Below are 24390 nucleotides of genomic sequence, written 5' to 3'. Positions count from 1 at the left end.
TTTTTTTTTTTTTTTTTCTTTTCACTGTTTCAGTTGTATTTGTGAGTTTTGACTCCTATGAACTACTGTAAAGACCTTTTCACAATTTTTCGTGTATTTTTGAACCTATAAAAACCCAAACATCCACTGTTGCCCAAAAGCATGTACTGATGTAAACTGTTTAATACCTGTTGATCCAGAAATCTTATCAATCCACATAAATAGTTGATTTAAAACGCAGTTTGTCATCTTTTCATGGTCATCAGATATGACCCATTTGGACGCTCAGAGGCGTAGTGAACGTAGAAACACCGTCATCTTCTACAACATTGATTCACCAGTAAAACCCATGGAGTTGAATCAATGACAGTGGATAGACACACTCGGTTTTACATATGAATAAATAAAATTAATCAAAACAAATAAAGAACCTACAAAATAATATATAATGTAGGAAAAATAACCAAAAAGTTTACTGAAGTAAAAAGGATTAAAAAAAAAGCAACAAAATGAACAAGAACAGCCAAAGTCATGAAAAAAATTAGCAAAAACGAATAAGAATATGTGCAAAATAATAAATATGGAGAAAATAAGCAACACACACACACACACAAAAAAAAAATAATCACAAAAAAAAAAAAAAAAATTAAACATTTATTCACCAGTAAATCCCACGGAGTTTAACAAATGACAGTGGATGGAGTCACTTGGTTTATGTTCAGTTATCGATAGATTTTGATGGAAAAGTCCTGTTTTCTTCAGTTTTCTCTGTTTTTGATGTAATAACCCTCAATTTAAATCTGAGCTTTTATGAACATCTATATCAAATATAAGAAAATACCATAATTTCACTGAAAAATGCAAAATACCGAGGACAATATTATAACAAATGGTAATAAATCACATAAGAAAGGTTCAACATAGAGGAAAAAAAAAAAAAACATTTGGGAACTGCCACAAAAGTAGCACTGGGTTTTTATGAGTTAAGGTCTCTCCTTTTGTTTTTATTTTCATCCAATATTATTCTTGTGAAAAAGATAAACTTAACTAAAGCAGCAAACATTCCTGTTATTTAAATTTCATCTTATTTTTGTGACTTACAAGTCAAGGATATTCAGTCACATGTGAAGCAATAATTTGCTTTACTTGCTTTAAAGATGATTCAATTATCCAGATAGATTATTTTTTTAATTGATTCATCACATCACTGTGGCTGTAAGATGATATTTCTTTAAATTTCCTGATTTTAATTTCATTCTGTGAATACTGATAAAAATAATGTGCTATAATAAGGCAAATTCATGTACATTTCTTTGATTATTTCAGCTAAATGAACAGCACTTAAAATAAACACTAAGACAAAAGCTTTAGATCAACTTCAGTTTAATTATTCACAATCCCAAAAAATGAAAAAGGAAACCAAAAAGGCTCTTTAACAATCTACAGTCATCATTCTCATCAAATAATTCTCACCATCAGAAGAACAGATAAATCCATCTTAATGTTATTTCCCTCTGGGTAATATTAATGCTAGACTATATTAGAACATCTCCCTTGTGCTTCTTCTAAAACACGGCCGTACTATTATTACTGTCGCTCTCTTTCTGGGACAGACCGACTACTCCCATGTCCGTCTTTTCAATGGGTATGAAACGCCTGTCATGCTCAGATGTGTCCGTCTGATGTGAAGCGGAATGAAACCAGTCTAGGCGCCGCTTCGTTTTGAACAGGGATGTCAAAGTCATTTTAGTTCAGGTTTCACATTCAGCCAAATTTGATCTCCAGTGGATCAGACCAGTCAAATAATAACATAATAACCTATAAATAATGACAACCCCAAACTTTCTCTTTGTTTTAGTGCAAAGAAATAGCATTAAATTATGAAAATATTTACATTTAAAAGCCACCCAAATAAAAAAAGACCTGAAAAAACTGAAATTTCTTAAGAAAAATAAGGGCAATTTTAACAATATTATGCCTCAACTTATCATTTTTACATGTGCATTACAGATCAGATCTACAAAAGCACAAAACATTTAGTAACAGGCAGAATATTGTTAAAATTGCACTTAATTTTCTTTCGACATTTAGACAGGTCATTCATATTCTTTCAGGTTAATCACATTTTATTGTTAAAGGATAGTTCGTTAATGTGAATATTTTCATAATTTAATGTTATTTTTTGCACTAAAACAAAAAGAAAAATTTGGAGTAGTCATTATTTATAGGAAAAATGTAATAGTATTTTTTTCACATTAATCCAAGAAAAAAATTTGGACTCCTTATTTATAGGTTATTTTACTTGCGATCACAGTTGGTCTGTATGTGGAACCTAAACTAAATCCAGTTCAACACCCTTGACTGTTAATAAATTCAGTGTAATTTTTGCATTTTGCAAAGTCATCCCGTGGGCCTGACTGGACCCTTCGGTGGGACGGTTTTGGCCCACGGGCCACATATTTAACACCCCTGGTTTGGTGAGCCATAGTTAAGACTAAAATCAATGATAGAAAAGTAAACTCAGCACCATAATTAGTGCAGTAGGAGGACATCAGCAAGACTAGTTTGGACTCTTTATTCTTCATGCACTTAACGTCCTCTGAGCAGATTGACGCCTGACTCTAACCCCACCGACGGGACAGAAAACATGAATGTAATGCGTCGAAAATATGCTGTTTCAGTCTGTTACTTTGATCCTCAAGTCCCTTTGACTTCCTGTGAGACTTGTTCTGATATCCTGTTTGATAATGCACTGTAGGCTAAACTTACATCTGATAAATCCATCGCTACATCAGTTAATATACACAAGCAATCTACAATTACGCTCTTTTTATTTCTCTAATGTTTTTCCCGTTCATCTAAAAGACATTGCTAATCAAAGTCAAAACAGTTGCCCATGTATCACAGCTTTAATGGAGAACCAATCCATGCCTGTGGACTAGTTTTCTCTTTGCATAAATAAGACAAGATGCTTTCCATTAAAACATTACACATCACGCTGGAAAAATGGTATGAGTAGAGCTAGAGCTGCAACGATTAATGGATTATATATCGACTACTAATTAAACAACAACTATTTTAATAAGTGATCATTAATTTGAGTAATTATTTAGGAAAACAAGGACTGAACTGTCGGATTCTACCTTCTTAAATCTGAATATTTTCTGGTTTCTTTCCTCCTCTGTCGCAATAAATGTAAAATCTTTGCGTTGTGATCAAACAAGACACTTGAGTACGTCATGCAGGGCTTTGAGAAACACTATTTCTCAATTTTCTGATATTTTTAAGACTAACCAGTTACTCGATTAATCAAAAATATAATCTACAAATCAGTCGATGTTGGAAATAGTCATTAGCCACTTTATTTATGGATTAAGCAAAAGTGGACACAAAGATGAAGCGTCTGTCGAGGTGGAGTTGACTTTGTGTAATTACCAGTGTCGGAAAGTTACCGCTTATATAAAATGGTAGGGTGTTATAAAATTACAGTCAAACATTGGTGATGACAAAAATTTACATCCGCATATATTCCTCTTGGCAAAAGACTTGTACGTAGATTAAAACATGGTTGCTCTACATTTTTCATTTTTTAGGAACGGGCTGTTTTGGCAGACATCCACACAACATGGCTCAGCGAAACTGTCAGGATGCATTTCACTCCAATACCATCATGAGTAAGTCGGATTACGGGGCGCCGTCTCTAAATCTAGACAAGCTCTGTTCATTGGGCTACATGCAGTCACAATCTGATGACTTATGTTTGGATTTTCAGCCCCTTTTGTCTGTAAATCAGATCATTGCACATGGCTCTAAGCATCCTGAGTCTCCAACTGACTTCAGTCTGAAATCAGAAAAGAGGTTTAACATGACTCAGTTTATGAGGCCTGATTTAAATTAATGCTTTTAGACTTTTCAGCTTTAAAAATACTAGAAATCATTTGTGTTGTAAATATGTATATAGTCATTAATTTTTTTACTAATTGCTATTATTTTATATTGTTTGTCTTTTGCACAATCTTTATGCATGCACACTGTTGTTGTCTTGACCAGTGAATTTCCTCATTGTTGGATCAATAAAGTCTCTAATCTAATCTAAATGTAATGAAGTTACATTACTTAGTTAAATCATTAATATAGCTGCAACTAGTCGCCTGTAACTACTGCATTTCAACAGTAAGCTTCCCAACACTGATAACTAATATCCTAATGAGAGAAATAACACGAAAAATCATTTATCTTTGATGCAGCAACTTGAAGTGAAAAATGCAAATGTTAACACCGCTGGTTCCAGATGTTAACCAGTGACTGTGATTGGCTGCTGTCCTGCGTGGACACAGAACTGCAGGACTCCAACTCTATAAAACCATCCAGCAGGTACAAAGTGACATTTATACAGTTAATAAAACCATAACTATCTTGAATTACATGGGCAACAATTTATGACACGCAATGCCACGAAGTACAAATAGAAGACGAGCCTGAGGTGTCGACTACTCCTCGCGTGTTACCGTCGTGTCATTCTGAACGCACTAACTTCCCTCATCAATCACTAGCACTTTAAGCACAGCTCTGTTCTCTGTTGGTATATTAATGCATTTACAGTTTTCACACTGTAATGTAATGACCGATTCTTCATTTGTGAAGCAGCTCTTGTATCAGAGATGAGCTGCCTTCAATACTCCCCTTGTTTTGTGGGAATCATTTAGATCTTATTAGCACTACAGTATTTAAGAGGCTGTGACCAATTTGGAATCAATTCAATCACTTCAACATTCAGTCTTATCGATGAATGGAAACTGTGGACTTAGCTTTTTAACATAACATTAAATATTATACAATATTGGCATTTCATGTAGAAGATATGTTTTGAAGCTTGACAGTTGATTTCTGGTACATCAGCATTAATCGGGAGAAACTTGTTGACTGCACGTGCTATGTTACGTTGTGATCAACTACTTTTTGGAAAACGATAACACTAACAAACTTTTTAAAAGTAGTTGAAGGGGAAAATGTTAAAATCTGGTCAAATGTTAAATGTCACAATACATGTTTCTCCAAAAGATATTGGTAATTAAGGGAAATGGTATTTTAAGTACATTTCAGTTGCTTTCAAAATGATTCAATTGACACCGAATTGATCGTCAACCTTGATATTTTCACTCCATTAAATTATACAAACCAAGTTTTCTCACTGATAGTGTGAACTTATAGAAATAAAACTATTTTCATTTGTAATCATTGTCAAGCATCAGTTCATGTTCAACAAGTAAATATGGAGAGGAGGAGGACAGTGATGTAAAGGAGGAGGCGACAGGAGGAAGATGAAGGAGAAACACACAAAGTGGGAACACATGGGTGAAACCATGCTCGGTTTTGTGTTGATTAAAAAGGGTCATTGAAAGACAGAGACTCCATTAAGTTATCATCGTCTCAAGTCAGGATGTTTCTGCAGCACAGCTCCCACTCTTAAACCTTCAATGGTTGTGTGTACTTCAGCATTCATTAAACTGATCAGGTTTAACCCTCATATTTAGGTTGTGATACGTCTCGACCAGGGGTGTCAAACATGCGGCCCACAGGCCAAAACTGGCCTGTGGGATGACTTGTGAAATGCAAAAATTATGTTGAAGATACTATCAATCAAAGGTGTCAAGGGCCACGTAGAGCCCAATTTTATTTTATGCGGATAGGAACAGTAAAATACTATCATAATAACCCATAAATAATGTCAACTCCAAATCTGTCACTTTGCTTTAGTGCAAAAAAGCAAAATTTTAAGAAAATATTTGTTTTTTCAAACTATCTGTTCACAAAAAATGTGAATAACCTGAACAAATATGAACAATCTGAAATGTCTCGAGAGAAGTGCAATTCTAACAATATCCTGCCTGTTACTAAATGTTTTGTGTATTTGTACATTAACTGTGATCTGTACATTGTAAAGTACATGTGTAAATGATAAATTGAGGCAGAATTTTGTTAAAATTGCACTTGAAATTGAAATTTCAGGTTGTTCATGTTATTCAGATTTTTTTAAAGGACAGTTTGTGGATATAAACATTTCATAATTCAGTTTTTCTCTTTCACTCTAAATCATGGGGAAAAGTTCAGAGTTTACATTATTTACAGGTTACTGTGTTGTTATTTTACTGGTCCGGCCCGTTTGAGGTCAAATTGGGCTGAATGTGGAACTTGAACTAAAATGAGTTTGACAGTCCGGGTCTAAACACTGGACCTTTTTAAGTCCACCTGGTTCCGTTGTTCTGTACCATAATTTGGTTGCTAATCACTGTAATCCAGTCTGCTGTTTACACAAAGTTTAACAAAATGTAAAATGTCTGAAACTGTATCTGGTGGATGAGCAGCCTGCAGCCACTGATGTTCACTGGTAAATGCGTGACCGCCCATCACTCTGTTCACTGCGCTTCTTCTTGCCAACACACTACATGACACGTTCTTGCTATGTTTGAATAATGTACCAAAAAACCCTATGTATTGTGATGTATGTACTATTTGTACCTTTGTAAGTTGCTTTAGCTTCACTGAGGTTTTCCCACTACTTTTAGCTCGTTTTCTTTTTTTTACTGCATGCATGTACTCATCAGTGTTGTTTCCGGCAGGCGGTCAACTTATGTGAAAAATGTTTGATAAACCACTGTGTATTTTCTGACCAACAGGCAGACAAAGTTGTTAAACTAAAGATAATTTCACATTTAAAGAACCTGGTATCTTCAACTAGCTCTGGTGGAAACCAAAAACAGGGCAAAAAGAAAGTTAATACTGTCCATACATTCAAAATAAAAACATTCCGAATAACATTTACTGAGGTGATAATATGCAGATTCGTTTTATTTTGTCTTATGCTGGGTCTGCTGCCCCCTTGTATGGAAAAATAAACTGCCTTTACTTCAAAAATGTTTTTTAAATTTAAAGCAGCAGCTTATTTTTGTGTAAGATTTGTTGTCTTTACACTGCAGAAAATACAGGCTAAGAATGAGCGACTCAAAATAGTCTGATGATTGTTTTGCCTGTGGCTGTTACTAGTATCTCCCAAATTATTTTACTGTTGATGTAGGACAGTGGTCACATGTGGCATCATGGGAGTTTCTCATTTGCCTTTAGCATAGCTTTATTAATTCCTCCTTTGTATAAATGGAGCAAAGACAGTGTTTATATTATGCACCTATCATCGTTCCTGACAGTTTGAGCTGTTGTGACAGAAAACACCAGCGTTTATTGGTGTTACAGACATGAACACGGAACACGTCAACTGACAAATGCCTGCAACTGGTTTCCTTTTGCAGCACTATCAACATTAAATGAAATGAAACAAAGCACTAGCACAAGGTTCTTTGGTTGAAAACTGAAAAATTACAACATATTTTTGTATTACTGGCAGTTATTTTGCCTAAATGCTAAAAAAAAACATACTTGCCACTTTTTGGGGGGGGGAAAGTAAGTGTCAGGAAGAGCTGGTAAAATACTGTCATAGCTGGGGATCCACCAGAATACACTTGCTGATGTCATGCATTATTACTGAATCTGAATCTGTTTTGTTTGTCTACTCCAATTTGAAGCCTAAGACGCCATTGAGTATTTTCCCTGTAAACCTCAATTAAGAGCTGTTTATGTGGTTTCTTAACGCAGACTGTGTTCACAATTAACAGTGTGAACCAGTTCAACTCTGGTCAGACAGGTACTAGACATTGATGAAGTTTTACAAAGACATATTTTTCCCAATGTATTTGTCGTAACAGGGAGTGCATTTGTGTGTTTAAAAGGACTTTCTGATTGCCAAATAGCCACGTACACACACGTGAAATGGAAGAAATGACAAAGACAGGGAAAATAGTGAGTGTATGAAGGGCCAGTTACAAGGTAGTGTTTTAACACTTAAAGACAACGCAACAACCTGAGACTAGTGTAGGAGAGTCGGTGACGAGGAGGAAAAGGAGGAGAGAAAGAGCAAAGAGAGATCAAGAGACAGATATTGAGAGACGGGGAGAATAGTGCAACAAAGATAAGTAAAGCAAGAGACCTCTTGAATCAGACAATCTGGGAAAATGGGAGAAAGTAGGAGGAAAAGGAGGAGGAAGAGGAGGAGGTGTAAAAGGTATCAAGAGGAGGGGTAAGGGAAAGGGGGGTAGAGGAGGGAAGGGGGAGAGGGTAAAGAAAGGAAGGCTTTAGGAGACAGAGTAGTGCTTTCAGGAGTATGGCTGTGGAACTCCATATCCTGGTCTGTAGATGGGTCTCCCTGTTGGCGACTGAGAGTTGGAATAGGCGGGCCCGGCCGGATAGCTGTAGCCCCCGTAGGAGTAGGAGGCCGGGTAGGGTGTTGGGCCGCTCTGGGGGTGGCTGGGGGTGTACTGGCCAAACGCTGAGCCTGGATGTGGAGCAGAGAAGGAGGGCTGGGTTGGATAAGGACAGGTGGATGCGGCTGGAGGCCCGAACGCCGGCCTAGGGCCAGCGTAGCTCCCTGCTGGGGTAAAGGATGAGCCGGAGCTGGGGTAGGGTGGGAACTGTGACGGAGGGTTGGCCGGGCCGGAGGCTGCAGCTGCTGCCACTGGGGGAGGGTTGGGCGCAGAGACAGGATACGGGCTGTACGGGAGGCCGGAGGAGCCGCCAGTACATGAGGCTGCCGGCTGCGACGGCGTAGGGTAGCTGACAGACTGAGCTTTCGTGTTCTGCTGCTGACTTGGTGTCGTGGTCGTTGTCGTCTGTTGGCTCCATGGTGAAGGTGTGGTCACCGAGTCCTGGCTGGCACAGGTTGACGATGTCATGGCATTGGGATTGCCTTCGCTCCTCTGTCGCAGGATCTCCTGGAGTTTCTCTATCCGCACTCGTCTTTTGTGAGCGAGGGAGCGCAGCGAGAGGAATCGTTCAAGAAAGGAGTCCAATGGCAGAGAACCCTCCAGAAACTCATCAGCTAGCAGCTGCAGCCAAAGAAGCACACAACCAATAACAATGATTACTACTGGGAATTTGGAAAACATTCAACTATGAAAAGCTAAAATGGTTCCAATGCAGTTTCTCATAAAGCTTTATTTACCAGATCCTGCTGGGACTTAGGACAGCAATGACAATCTGTCCAAAATTCATAGTTTTAAGAAGAGCTTCACACAATGTACCTTAAAGGATACTTCTATTCCTTTCTGTTGAAACTCAACATTTACTAAATGACTGGGAATCTTTCAACGTAAACTATCAACCAAAAATTGAAAAAGGATAGCAAAACATAATATTATAGTTTTTTAATATTTTTCTTACACCACTATGTAACGGGAGTCCCTGATGTTAATTGTTAATTGTAAATAACCAAGATGTAAAAATTTATTTTGGTTCTTACTGCAAGGCACATCACTGTTTTTATAGCAACAACTTAGTTAAACTTTGAAACCTGAAAGTAAGATGAGGAACAACATAGCTGCATGGTAACAATATCTAACAACAGATGTAGTCCGATCAACATAAATTATTGTTACGCCGCACAAATTTTAACAGAGGTTGTTCTGAAACTAATCATTTTGAAAGAAGATAAACACATAAAATGATGAAATAGTGAGTTTTTCTCTAAAGGGTGAACATCCCTGAGTGTTTCTATCACAGATGTGCATCATACAACTGCATGGAGAGTAAGCAGAAGTCATGGTTTGTTTCACACCATGAATTAGGGCTAGAAAGGCAAAAAAAGGCTTGGTTTCAGTTCTGTTTTGACAGAGACTAGTGGACTGCATGTAGAGAAGCCTCCTTAAGGTAGCTGGCACAGCCTGTAACTCGTAAAATTTAGATCATGACCATATACTCTTGCATACTGTCTGCAGGTTCCACTTCTATGTGGGGCTGATTAAAAAAAAAAAAAAACAACGAACATTATATCCCAATCTGATTCAGAACTGAAAAAGCTTATTTAAAGTTATACATGTATAATATGAATAGAGTAACGAAAAGTAAAACTACGTGCATTAGGACCACGGTTTCAGTTTGTTCCACTTGGGCTATATTTAAACATTCACAACTTGAGCCAAGCCTTTCCAAAAAAAAAAAACAAAAAGACAAAAGGAAAACACTCTTGGTTGAAGGGAGGGACTAGAGATATAAAGTAAGCATCCTCTGAGCAACTTTTGTAACTTCTTTCTAAAAATGAGAAAATCAAACATTCCTTTTGTTAAATGTTAACAGCGACATGTACAGCAGGTTTTCTCGCTCCCATGTGTCATATCCACTTCAGTGTGACTGAGTCAGTCTGAACTAAATTTAGCAGAGCATGTTGCTAAATGACATCTTACAGCTTGAGGTTTCTGGTGGGACTCAGGCTTATAAGTTTTGGTTCCCTGTTATGTTCATCCATCCTCACATATATAGGCACCCACGTATTCTCTGCACGGCTGTACGCACTGAACCATAGTAATATATCAACTGTTACACCTGTACTCAAAGGGCAAAAACATATCTAAAAAGAGGAAGACAGGTTTAGACTCTTTATAACCAGACTAGTGTGTGTTTCTCCACACTAAGCAAATCGTCATCATATAAGTGTCAAACTTATAAAGTAAAGTTTCAGAAAGTAGAACAGTTTAGACATGACCATATCAGAAATAATCAGTAAATCTTTTACACCTGTAATTACAGATTAATAAACAGTTTTGCATGTGTCATGTACTCGCCAGGCAGTGAAATAGAAGAATACAGTCAACAGAGAATATTTTAACATCACCTTAAACCTTGTACAACCTCTAGAACTTAATAATCCGTGTATCAACCATGCGTGCATCAATAATAGTCGCACACTGACCTCTGACTCCTCCTCTGTTTTGCCACCCTCTGCCTGTAGTCTGGAAAACAGCGCCTCTGGAGACACCTGACCCACCATTCCATCTGAGGAAGCAGGAAATGGGTAGAGTGACACAAAGAAAACAATATCACATTTAAATTAATTGCACATAATCACAAAACTCAATTTAAGGTACTTAACATAGTAAAGTCAAGGCCTTACTACAGATAGACCATGCACAGAACAAAAGACTGGAAGAACCGGTTCTGCTGGTGCCTGACAGATCTATGTGACACCACTCCGATAGTCTGACACAACTGTGACTGGAGAGGTTTATATGCACTGACAGATGACTTTGGAACAGCTAATTAAGAGTGACATGATGCAAACACATGATCATGCATTCAGACTAAAAGCGAAGCTAATTTCTGTCTCACAGTGATTATTTGTAAATCATATGTATAGGATTTATTTGTGTAACCTAAATTAATTTGTGTGATTCTGTGTCCAGATTTCTGCAGCTTTCAACAAGTTTCAAGACTTTCCAAGGCTGTTATGAGTCATTTAAGAGCCATGTCATTTTATTATTCCTTATCAATCTGGTAAAAAGATTATTTAAATACATATAAATAACAAAATAATTGAATTTCAATCTATTTTTTCCACCCTCTTTTGATGCTGACATAATCAGTTGCATAGTTTGCATTAGTGCAAATTAGTTTCAGGTATTTTTTGTTTTGTAGTTTTGTGATTATATGATCAAGTTTTGCATACATTTCAATAACACATACTAATTTTGCAATGAAATCCTTTTAAAGAGCAGTCAAAATCAGCCTGAAGATATTTTCTGCACTAAAATTTACTTGATTTGATTTAAGACATTTTGGGGACCTGAAGAAACCTTGGAACAAAGTCTTGTGGTTTTCCTGATGTGTGTTTATACTCTGTGATTTGTTATTTCATGCATTTGGCTCATTTCCTGCAAGTCCAAATCTTCCAATCCACAACAAGCTGTTTGTTTTTTAGGTCTAACTTTAACCCTGGTTCTAAGTCTAACTGAAAAGTAATATGAACTAAGACAGAGGATGAAAGTGTGGTGATTAGTGGCTGAAGGCCTGACACCCCTCCCAAAAAAATTACAAATCCATGCAAGTGTGGACTATATTTCCAGTATTTTTTCCTGCTCATCTTGCCGTTATACAGATATTTCCAACAAGCAACTGAAGCTTCTTAAAGTTGCCAAAGCTCAGTGACAAAGAGAGCCATCCTGCAGCCTGTGCCGTTGAGTTACTTAGCAATGGCTCTTCAATATAAAACCACAACCCCTGTCAGTCTGGTAGTTCAGAATGTAACAATAAAAGAGCTTAAATTCAACCCCTCCGAAAATGAATGACATTTGGTAGAATCCTACTGAAGAACAGGTGGTCTGAATGCAAATATACAATATATATACAAATACTGCATATATACAACACATACACAACAGTATATAGACACATTTCATGATGTAGAGCCATACTGTACATGAGTAAGAAAGTGTGACTATGTCAATCAACCTCAAGAAGATTTTCACCTAGCTGAGCTCATTCATTAATACAAGATCATTGCACTTTTTGTTTTTTGTCACCATATATACCGTACCTGTTACTTCCTTTTAGCACTGGCACAACATTATTTGTTTTTTATAGTCTTACTGTTAAAAACTACTCTTTTTAAAAAAATATCATCGTACATACTGTAAATAATACTCCCTTTTAGCACTATTATGGCTCATTTTGTAACTTTGTAACCTGTAACTAGTTTCTTTGTTTTGTTTTAATGTTTTATCTGCCTCATTGTCATTGTAAATGAGAATTGGTTTTCAATTGACCTACCTAGTTAAATAAATATTTTTAGATTTTTTTGTGTATTATCACTAATACAGATGCATTTCATCAAAATCAAATTATACAATATCATTTACAGCTAAATAAACATGTCTTTGTGTTTAATATAATATATAGTTAAGGAGGTTACTGATCAATGCTGCCAAGTTTTCCCAGCATTCTCAGAGTATTAAGTGGAAATATATTGCTCCTCCATAACTGTTTAATCTTCAACAGAATCCCACAAAAAGACCATTTGATTTCCTGTGACATTTGAAAGTTTTCTTCAGCCTGCTCAACAGTCTGACACAGCTGATGAGTCAGTGGTTGACAGTCTGTGCCTTCTCTCAATCCCTCACTCCATTTACTCATCTTCCTTCTTCCTCCCCCTCCTACCTCTCAGTGCACAGTGTTGTCTATAGGTTTCTCTGACAGACTCAAGCTGAGCATATCTCTCCACCAGGATCTCCTTCTGTGACTCCAGATGAGGCTTCTTGTCCAGGTTTTGCTCAGCCAGGCTGCGATTTGATGCAAGCGCCATCTCTCTCTCCAGCTGGATGTTCTGGATCTGAAACAGCATTGGACAACAGCAGTTTTGTCTTTGAATTATGTTATTATATACAGAGAAATCATCTGAAAATTTGAAGCCAAAATAAAGATGGGCAATATAGCTGAATGTAGCATGATAAAATGTTTCATTAAAGTCAATAGAGACAATTTAGTGACTTTTTTCTAATAAACACCAGGAGAAAAAAGTTGAATTTAGTCACATAGGCATACAGCAAATAAAGCAGACTTTACAATAATGTATTACCTACCACTTTAAATCGTATTTATTCATTCTGAAAAGTTAAACTTGCACAGAACTGTGAAAATGCAGGTTTGGTGTATACATGAAACAATTTAACTGAAATACTGTTCAGCCTGGAAAGTGGCTGACAGCATCCCACTGTACCCTCTTTATACCAGCTTATACGACACTTGTAAGTCAAGTAAACGTCATGTTTCGCTGACAAATATTACTGTCCCCTGGAATATTAATGACACTTAAATCATACGGTATTTGTGTGACACACTTTGGGCAAGTGCTAATGAGACATTAATGCATGATTTTATTCCAGAGCTGATAATAATGATAAGAGAAGTGGATGAGAATTGAATGTTTCTGGCTTCTTTCTTGTCTCTCTTTTTAATTGATGTTAGTCTTTTATTTATTTAATAGAGGTTATCAAATAACAGCCATGTGTATGGAGCAAGTAGAAAATGATTCAGATGAGAGATGAGTAGATTTGTGACCCAACCACTGAAATACCATTAGGAAGGGTTTTATTTCCTTAAGGTGACTTCTCTTTCTGACAGTAGCATGAAACATCATCAGGTCATCCATATTAATATAAATTGGACAGGGAGATGACGAGAGGTGGTGGGTATTTTCTCGCATCTTTCCTCTTGAACTCTGCTCCTACAGCTTTATGAAGTACAACTCACTATTGCTTTATGTCCCAGTGATAAAAAAAATAAAAAATAAAAAAAAATACTATTTAGAGTAGAGAGAATGGTATTTTCTGAAAAATGTTGCAGAAATTGAGGATGTGAAACCACAAAGAAAAACAAACCAGAAATATAGAACAGGGTGATATAAGGCAGGGAGATACAAGGTCTTTAAGTGTGCTGCAGTATGCTGGGATCCGGTCACTGCCATATTATCATGTCCATTAACTACAAGCAGACGACTGTAAATGAGTTACTCTGTACTGTCTGGACTCTGTTTCCGCAGCCAACTATTCCTGCAGTCTATCACAAAAGCTGGGTTGATGTTTAATGTTAATAGTGGTCGTCTATTGGCTTTTTATGGCAAGCATATCACTCGTTAACATTAGAGGTCTTCTTTCTGCAGTTTTGAGTGACCCCTTCAGAAAGTTCTCTAAATTATTTTTAATTAAGACTTCACAATTAACTAGTTTGAATAAAAAATGCAAGTCAGTTTAGATCACTGGCTGCTGTTTTTCATCTGTAACAGCTAAGTAAAGAATCAACTACATGCAACACATACAACTATTTTGAGCACTTAAATGTTTTCTCAAGCTAAAATCCTTAACTAACTGCAACTCAATTCTTAAATATGGAGATTTGCCACATTTTATCTCACATCACATAAATACAGACTTACACACTGATGACTTTGTAGCAACGCTGAAGGGGGTACTGAGGAAGTTTTCATGTCATGGCTTTTTTTGTCCTGTAAAATCAGTTTAACCCCACCCCCCACCCCCTTTGGGCTAGATGCCTACATCCAGGAGTAAAAACAGTTCACACACTTAAACCAAATCAACCACACCAGGACCATTAACAGGAGGTGGGCAGCACCTTAATCAGTTTTCTGTGGTGGGAATATGATTCAGTCTTAATTTGATCCGAACTTTAATTCGCACTATGCAAATATGAGTGAAACTGTTCTTAGTTCTGCTTGTATTCTAGGATGTGACGAAGCACAGAAGATGTAGCAACTTGTGTATGCTCCACAGTCAATTGCTTGCAATGTTTCTCTCACATAAATAGAGAGTAGCTAAAAGGCTGTGGAAACCAAAGTGAAAATGAAGCCCAATTCCTACCTCGTCAGACTCCAGAGCCATAGACTCCACCCTCTCTGGATTGTCCAGGAGCTCCTGAAGCTCTGATTGGCTCAGGTCCTGGAGCTTCTCCATTTGATTTGCCAGGATGGCTGTCCGTCATAAAGGAACAGGAAATAATAGTTAAAAACATTGTTTGGAAACAGAAAATGACCAGTCAGGGGCCTAAATTGTGATTTAACTGGCTACATACACTATAGTGGATTATTCCGATTCACTGACTTATCAGGCTGGTTCCTGTATAACCAACACAAAACACTTCACATTATCCACAGCAGGTCCCTCTATAAACCGATCATTTAGGTGGTAGAAGACGTATCAAGTATTTTTCACTAAATCTGAGGATATGGACGAGTATATGTTGGACACAGTTGGTTAATAGCTGGCTAGCATGTTTAATCCAACCCATATCTTATTCACTAAGGTAAATGACAGTAGGCCACAGAACAAAGTGCCAGACAAAACCCTGGTGACAGTGAGGTTAAGAAAACTAGTCAAAGTAACCCGGTACTTACACGATGCTAGCAAACCAAATTCAGTCTGCTACGGTGTGGTGGTGACATCCAACACCACCTATTTATTCCACTGACAGGTGACGTGACACGTCCACAGGATCTCCGACCTGCTCCGTCGGAATTTAGCTAAACGGGAAGGAACCGTACCGTTTTCGCTGCACTTTACCCGGAAAGCTAGCTAGCTACTAGTCTGTCGTCCGGTCTCACCTGACGGCTCCGCGTCGAGCAAACCGATGACAATAACAGTCGGTATGATCGCAATGTCAGGCACTTAGCCGCCGTCAACTTCGAAGGAAGCCCAGCGATTTCGCGATCAAAAACGCAGCCCAGAATGACGACGCTCGATCCTGACGGTGAGTGTCGAACGTCTATGAACCCCCACAACGCTTGCTTCGATAAACGTGTGGCAACGATCGACGGAATAGGTTAAAAAATGGCAAAATGTTTGATAAAAATAGGAAAGTTTCACTCCACACTAACAGAAACCGCCGCCATTTTAGGAATGGTCCATTGTGTACGGTTGGCAGGGGTGTTTGGGCAAAATAAATATTCTAAACGTTCGCTTTGGCCAGCTTTAACAAACATCTGTTTTCAAGGCTACAGGCTATTAGAAACAGCATATAATACTGACACCCTAAAGTGTAACTATGCTGACATTGCACGCCTTCCTTTCATATCCCCCTTGCCATCCCCGAATGGTACGGTCCATTGCTCAGCTGATATAAGGGAAACCCCAATGTGACGGTAATGTTCCATTTACTGCTGCCAGTGAGCTCCAACACTTCTGTCAACGGCAAAATATCTGTCATCCTTCTCTGCTGGAGGATCGGCACATAGTGTTTTCATCATAAACTGGAGTAGACGGGTGTAAACCAAGGAAAAGCAACTATTACTTATATGAACACAGCATAACTTTACTGCATTTTGATTTAGAAATATTTTGTAACCAGAAGGGAACTCCTCCTCTTGATCCCCAGTATTAACCACAAACCACAATTTATTTATTTTCATCCTGTTTCTTAATCAGTGCTTCTGGTTAGTGTAAATGACACAATGATAACAAAACTCTTGGTTCTAATTTAGTTTATTTTCATATGCCTAGGGTCCTTAAGTGTTAAAGAAAGCGGATCCCAGGTTATCCATCTAAAACTTATATTCCAACTTGTATTATAAAGTGGAGAACGTAGCCTATTGGTGGTACTGCCTATTGTGTTAATAGTTGTATTGAAGTACTCTTACACCCCTTGGAGTTGCAAAGGTTTTTTTTTTTCAGTGGTTTATGCCCCTGTTGTATTGCTTATTGCAATTATCTGTTGTATTAATATTATTGTAATTATCTATCATATTATCTATTGCATTATTTTAAGAGAGACTTTAATCAAATTTATTCAGTGTGGCTTCAAATGTGCACATAGATATTGGACACAATCAATATTTCTGGACAGGGTCAATGAATGACAATATGTTGGAGGTGCCCAAAGACATAGAAACCTTTGTATGCATGATAAGGGAATGCTGTTGTGTTTTGGTACAGAGTGGAGCAGTATGTAGGAAATTGTTTGCATCAATGCCCATATTCAACTGACAAACAATCAGTTTATTACTGTGATGGTTTGAATCATTAAAGAAGCTTGACTGAGCTTCTTCCAAAAGCATTCTCCTTAAGAAAAAATGCTGATAATCAGAGATGAATACAATAACTGAAGGAAGTCGAGCTCTTCATAATCACACATGGGCACTGCTACAAATTTGTTTTATTTTTTTTAATTTAACTTTTTACATTACAGCTGCTCTCTGACTGATAACCAAAAAACTAAATTTACAAAGTGAATTATGAATATAAGAAGACTGTGTCCCAGAAATTATAACCAAAACTGAATCTAAACAAATAAGAAACAGGTAAATAAAGGATGGGTGTTGTATCTAATGAGAGTGAAACGCATGACCTGAAACAGACGACTGAGCCTGTTTTCCCAGGGAAGGTATTTTGGGTGGGGTGAAGTGCCCTGTAATGGAAACACTTATGTAAAGGGACAAAATGACCAGAAATAACAAGATGGAAAAGCACCACAAGTTATAAAAACTCTTTATTGCAGAGAACAGTTCATAGAGTCTCAGTGTGACATAGTTCTGCACATGGAATCACAGACATACATAACCCAGCCCTTTAGTTATCTTTGAGAGGCATACATTGCTCATGTTTTGGTAAGGCTATGTGAAATGTGGTGGCTTTTTTCCTTAAAATGTAAAAATATCAAAACTTTCAACAAAAAAAGCTGCCTTTTAAAATGACCACAGTGCCGTTAATAATACAGATTTTCATGTTAGTGCTCTGCCCCTATATACCGTTGACTCTACATCGATTCATTTATTGATTTTTTTTTTTTTTTTTTTAACATATTATACATTTGGAAACATTATAAAACATCCATATGGCTACAAAATATTTACAAATGTGTATGTACAAAATGTATGTTTAAATGGAGCCCGTAGCCAGTAGTAAAAGTCATTACAAGCATAGTTTCAAACTGTCATTATATTGTCATTAAAGTCTACAGATAAAGATACAGTTTGTACAGTGGGTCATTTAAAAACATGTCACATTTTCATCCCATTAGTCTTGGAAAGCTCAAACTTTCAATTCATATTTTATTATTATATTTATTGTTATATTTCTTAAAATTATGGTATTATTAGTATTATTTTTTAGTATTAGTATTATATGAACCATGTCCTCATTTCTAAGACTATTGTCAAAGTCACCATTTCTGAAATTTTCAAAACTTATGGGGACATTTTTCTGGTTTCATGTATCTCACTGTTTCACTCATGTTGTTTCACTTAATACTATTCATTCTGCTGGTATGATGAGGGCCACTGTTCTCAGTACAAAAGCTCTGATATGTATTTAGCAGGCACTGGCCCTTAAAGGAATTTCAGTGGATATTTCTTTCAATCTGGTGGATGTTAAAATGGGCATGTGTGCTAAAATACCAGCCATACCACCTTTAAGAGATATTACTGTGCCAGGATGTTCTGAAAAGTTGTTCAAGTCACCTATAAAACCTAAGAAAATAAAACAAGGCAGTTATCTGGTAAATTCAGCTGATATATCAACCATTCAATTCACATTTCATAATAATATCTGAAATACATTCTGATCAGTGGTGTTCCTTTTCATCAAGGCTATATACAAAAATAGGACCAACATCCCTGTATCTCACTGGCATGTTCGATCAAGAATCAATAACAAGTTGAATTTGTGAGGTTGTGAGTGAGTCCTGTGGTCTTGATGCAGGAGATCAATCTCCCAGTAGAAGTGGGTGGTACTTTCACTGGACTCAACTAATTAAATTAAAGTCCATATATGACTTACTATCAGTGCTCAAAAGTAACTATAGTGATATCTCTAACCACTTACACGTTCTAAGCCATCAAAATATAGACACTTATAAGTAAAGGGAATAAAGGAAAAAATCCATTGAAAATTTAAAACTCTAATTTTCTCAACCCTTACTTTGTAGACATTGTCCCAAGGAAGCTACATATTAATTTGAAATTAATCTGACCAGTAGTTTCGGAAAAGAAGATTGTTAAAGTCTAGACATTGGTGACCTTGCATTTGACCCTTCAGTGTCAAAGGTCATGGGTTCAAATGAAAGTCCATATATGACTTCCTATCAGTGCTTAATAGTAACTATATTGATATCTGTAACCATTTACATGTTATAAGCCATCAAAACAATGCCCATTACAAGGAAAGGTACATTTTTAATATTTAAAATATTCGACAAAATTTAAAAAATCTAAATTTCTCAAAACTGTGAACAACCTTTGTAGACATTGTCCAAAGGAAGCAACATATAAACTTTGAAATGAATCTGACCAGTAGTTTCGTAAGAGAAAATGTTTGAAGAAACAGCTAATGAAGATGACGATGAAGAGCACGACAATGAAGACGACATCGGACACAGTGCCTTCACATTAGTTCATAGCCGTCAGCCAATGAGCTAAAAACATTTAATGACGACAGTGAAGAGGTTTGGTCCTAAGGTGTCAGGTGAGTAGTTGGGCATTAGTTTGGCTGACAGGGTGTATTCTTCTGGACTAAAGACGACTATACTCCTTTCCTCTGCTTCCTGTGTGTTACTGTTGTAAAAGTATCCCTCCCTATGTGAAAGAACAGCAACCTCTGAGTCGAAACTACATGCTGAAAATTGCATGTTTTGACAAAAATAAGCCTTTTCATGTGCTGTTCCCTAAACTTCTCTCACAAAACTATTTGGCATTTTGCTCATCAGAGTAGCATTCCTGATAAGGACTTAAAAAAAAAAAATAGCCTGATGAGTTTAACAATGAATAAAAAATATTTTCAGTTGAGCAACTGATCTTATGTTTCAAATCAGAACTTGGATTGATTAAATTGCATTACTTACTATATTTTCTTGTGTTATAAAACTGTAAAGTTTATTAACAGAATTATGTTTCAAGTTTTCTACTGTGCCGTTTTATTGCACACCTGACAGGCAATCTGAATCTGAAACATTTTCATTGGAATTTGTGAAATATTATCATAAATGGAGTAACAGATGAAAATAGAACATGTTTTTATGATCTGCATTGATGTGAATGAAACAGAAGCACTGTCCAGGGTGTTACTCATTTTTGAGGGCTTTGACGGCGTATACAGACAGGAGGCAGTTTAAGAAGATCGCTCCACTGTCGTAGATCAGCAGCAGCAGCGTTATACTCCAAGAATAGGCCTGTTACCAAAAAAAAAAAAATCAATTATACACTTAAGTGGATTAAAAAAAAACACAATATTATCAACTGTGTCATGATTCTAAATCAGCAATTTTAATAAAGCTGTATCATTTTTTTTCCCAATAATCATTTGCATTCATCTGCTTTACCCAAATCTAAATCCTTCCAAAGTTAAAATGAGATCATCCTTAAAATAAGGTCATCCATTATTAGATCCACAATGGGGAAATTTGCAGGAAGTAAAGTTAATACTATGCTGACATTGTACATAATATATGTTTAAACACTCACATACCCTTAAAATGGGAAGTGAAGATTCAAATGGGATACTATATTTGTTGGAGTATTTTTGAGGTTATTGTTTTTTTCTTCTATCCAGTTGATAAAAATATGGGCTGACGTTAGAACGACTCTGTTCAGTCACTTATTTTATCCACTATTATGTGTAAATAACAAAATAAATACAGTGCAAATAAATACAAAATGAAGTCACAATCTAACCTTTGCAAATTCCCCAGCACACTCTGGAAGTGAAGGGTCGACTGCACATTTCTCTCCTTTCTCTACAATAGCGATGTTATAGCAGTAGATGCAGAAAGCAATCAGCGCCCCCAGTAGGCCAATGGAATTACTGCAGGCACATCCCTGAAGCTGAAATGACAGAGGATTCAACACAGTAAAGTAACATCAAACACCTGAGGTTCTACATTTTAACATTTGTCATTTCAATTCACCACTGATGCACTAAATGGTAATATACTGTATATTGATTAGATGAGGCCTATTGTTGTTGTAATTATTAATTCATTAATATCAGTAGTTCTGCTATTCTTAAACCACACACACACACACACACACACACACACACACACACACACACACATATATAACATAATTAATTACTTTTTATTATTATTACTTCTTTATTATTTATTTCCATTAGTACTCTCTATTGTGCACTTGCCTATTTTTCATCACTATTTTTATAGCTACTGTTATTTCTATTTTCTTTCCTTTTTATCTTGTAATATTTCTTATATGAGTACACTCTGTGTTGTGCTGTTTCTGGAACCTTAATTCCCTGAGGGCTCTGTATATCTAAATAAAATTACTAATTACTGTTATCTCACAATTGTCTAATAGTGATCTAATCTAATCTAATCTAATCTAATATGAAGTACATGGCAGATACACAGAACACCTTTCATTTATAATGTCACTTAATATTGCTTATTCCCAATTCGTATGATGTATGATTTGTAGATAATCTTGAACTTACCAGTCGTCTGCTAGGGTTCCGTTCATTGGCTATTGTGAATGACCCTCCTGTTACAATCTGGACACATAAAGAGTAGTTTAGACAGGTAAGAGTATCATAGCTCACTTTCATAGTACAAATGAATCCATGTGTTTCCAGTTTTGGCAAAATATTTATGTGATGAAATGATTTGTTACTATTAATAACCAGAACATTATTAAATACAATAAATAAATAAAGATTGAAATCACTTCTGCAACTGAAAAACCATATTAAGACAGTTGTTCCTCTTCTGTTTCATTATCATGTCAATAATCTTGTGGCCGTCACATGCTGATTTATGTTGGTGTTAGTGCCTACATTCACCACTGAGTGGCACTCAAATGCAAAATCATACTCATCAGGAACGGGCTCTATGCACAGCCCAACTGCTTCCTAAACTTAAAGCAGTTCCTTTATTTCCTGTCTTTCATTATTGGACACACTGATTAATCCAGGTGTGTCTGACCACAGTAGTCACAACAAGAAGGAGCAGACACACCTGGATTAATCAGTGTGTCCAATAATGAAAGACAGGAAATAAAGGAACTGCCTTAAGTTCAGGATGGGACTGTACATAAAGCCCATTCTTGGATCAGTCTGTTGGTTTCAAATATTACCACATATAGAATATGTATTTCTCACTCATTCACAACACGGATGTTGACATTGTTCTATTGCTGTTATAAACTATATATTATATACTATACATACTTTGCTTTTCAAATTTTAAATTTTAAAAAACATTTTTAAATTGGGAAAAAATGTGAAAAAAAAAAAAAATATTTCAAACATGAAATCATTCTTTTGTGGACAAAAATATAATACAAATTATTGTTTTTACTATGACAAAAGTGGCATAAAAACACATTAGTTTTAACACAGGTCATTTTTGACCCATTTATGGAAGAGGGAAGAGTCCAGGCAGTCACTCATGCATCGAAGGGCTAGATATGAAACTATAGCACAGATCAGCTGGAACTCTGTTGAATTAAGTCAGTCACTTCAAGGAGTACACCGCTTTTCAGGCAGGCTGGGACAGAAGAAAGTTGTTTTGTATTTTAATTTCAATTCATAAATCAATACATAAAAGTGACGCTGAATTAACGTTTTTGTATTTATATCTTATTGATAATCTCTTATTTATGGGCCATTACCATAACGTCAAAAACCTGTGAATCACCTGCATGAACACGATTTAGGGATGGGAATTGATAAGAATTTAATGATTCCAATTCCATTATCGATTTTGCTTATCGATCCGATTCCTTATCGATTCTCTTATCGATTCTCATTGGGTGAGGGAATAAAAGCGTACAAACAGGTGTGTCTGCATTAACTGTCTTTTATATTTCCATCTCTGCACAGAAAATATCCCATACACAGTATGTACAAGTAATAATAACAGATGACGCCAGGCCTGGGTTGGGGGGGGCGTGCAGTGAAAGTGAAACTTAAGGTGCTTTACTTATTCCTCTATTACTGCATGTCCACTACGTGGAACCAGTTCAACTCAGCTCGGCTTGTCTCCCGTTGTTGTGCACCTCATTTCCTTTCCCCTACCTTCAGAAACTTGTATTTGAGGAGTTACGACGTTTGTTGCCCGCACCGGAACTGGAACTGGGCCCAGCGTTCACTCTGCCACTACATTCACAAACGTCACTAAGTATCATATCAAATAAGTGACATTCCTGTAAATGAATCACATGTTGTGTGGACAAATGTTTGAGCACATTGGAGGGATTCCACCCTTTTGAAGAAAAGGAAACTTTGACAGTGTTCCAGTGGACCTGGTGTCATCTTTTTAGACCGTTTCTGCCTCAACACCATGTTGGCTACATTCTGACCAAAACAATGCAGCGTACATGCATGCGCAACAAAGGCGGAATCGATAAGCAGAATCGTTAAGCAGGCAGGCAAACGATTCCAAGGAATCGAGCTACTGGGATCCGGTTCTCAAAAAGAACCGCTTCTCGATTCCCATCCCTAATGATGATGATGCCTGCTGTGTCAAAGCAAAATGTCAACAGCAAAATTGAAATCTGAAAAAATGGAGACTGCAGGAAGTTTTCCTAAATCATCCGCTAAAATAAACTGAGAACTTGGTGAATCTTAATCCCAGTTTGAGCCCATTGAAGACTCTGATACTAATGAAACTTCTATGGTAACATTTTTAAGGTAGAACTTAATATCTGAGTATTTACACAGTCGTAGTGGTCCTGTACTACTTGTCTGTACAGGACCTTTAATATGTGGCACAGAATTAAGAGTCTGGTCTTGAGCAGCTCTAAATGTAAAGTATCATGAGATAAATTTGCTATGATTTGGTGCTATATAAATATAATTTGATTGATTGATTGACTGATTGATTGATTGATTGTATGAATAAACCAGTAAAATAATAACACAATAGCCTGTAAATAATAACAACTTAAAGTTTTCTCTCTGTTTCAGTGCAAAAAATGTCATTAAATTTTAAAAATATGTAGATTTACAAACTATCCAAACAAAAAAAAAGTGAATAACCTGAAAAAATGATATTTCTTAAGAAAAATAAGCCTAATTTTAA

General features: G+C 36.6%; 1 protein-coding gene across 3 annotated transcripts; it reads right to left on the bottom strand.

Annotated features, from left to right (window-relative positions):
- Positions 1-6721: 6721 nt before the first annotated feature.
- vps37c (VPS37C subunit of ESCRT-I) lies at positions 6722-16332 on the bottom strand. Of its 3 annotated transcripts, XM_030133425.1 has the most exons (6): positions 15968-16314; positions 15761-15886; positions 15228-15337; positions 13012-13183; positions 10772-10854; positions 6722-8912 (listed from the first exon to the last, which is right to left on the bottom strand). In XM_030133425.1, exons 3-6 carry the CDS (start codon positions 15318-15320, stop codon positions 8184-8186), a joined length of 1077 nt encoding a protein of 358 aa, XP_029989285.1. In that variant the 5' UTR covers positions 15321-15337; positions 15761-15886; positions 15968-16314; the 3' UTR covers positions 6722-8183. The 3 variants fall into 3 exon arrangements, with proteins under 3 accessions (XP_029989285.1, XP_029989294.1, XP_029989278.1); XM_030133434.1 differs by lacking the exon at positions 15761-15886 and having other exon boundaries at positions 15968-16332; XM_030133418.1 differs by having other exon boundaries at positions 15761-16314.
- Between the last annotated feature and the right edge of the window lie 8058 nt (positions 16333-24390).

The sequence above is a fragment of the Sphaeramia orbicularis genome, chromosome 1, assembly GCF_902148855.1.
Source record: "Sphaeramia orbicularis chromosome 1, fSphaOr1.1, whole genome shotgun sequence".
Lineage (NCBI taxonomy): Eukaryota > Metazoa > Chordata > Actinopteri > Kurtiformes > Apogonidae > Sphaeramia > Sphaeramia orbicularis.
This window is presented reverse-complemented; position numbering and strand designations above follow the sequence as displayed.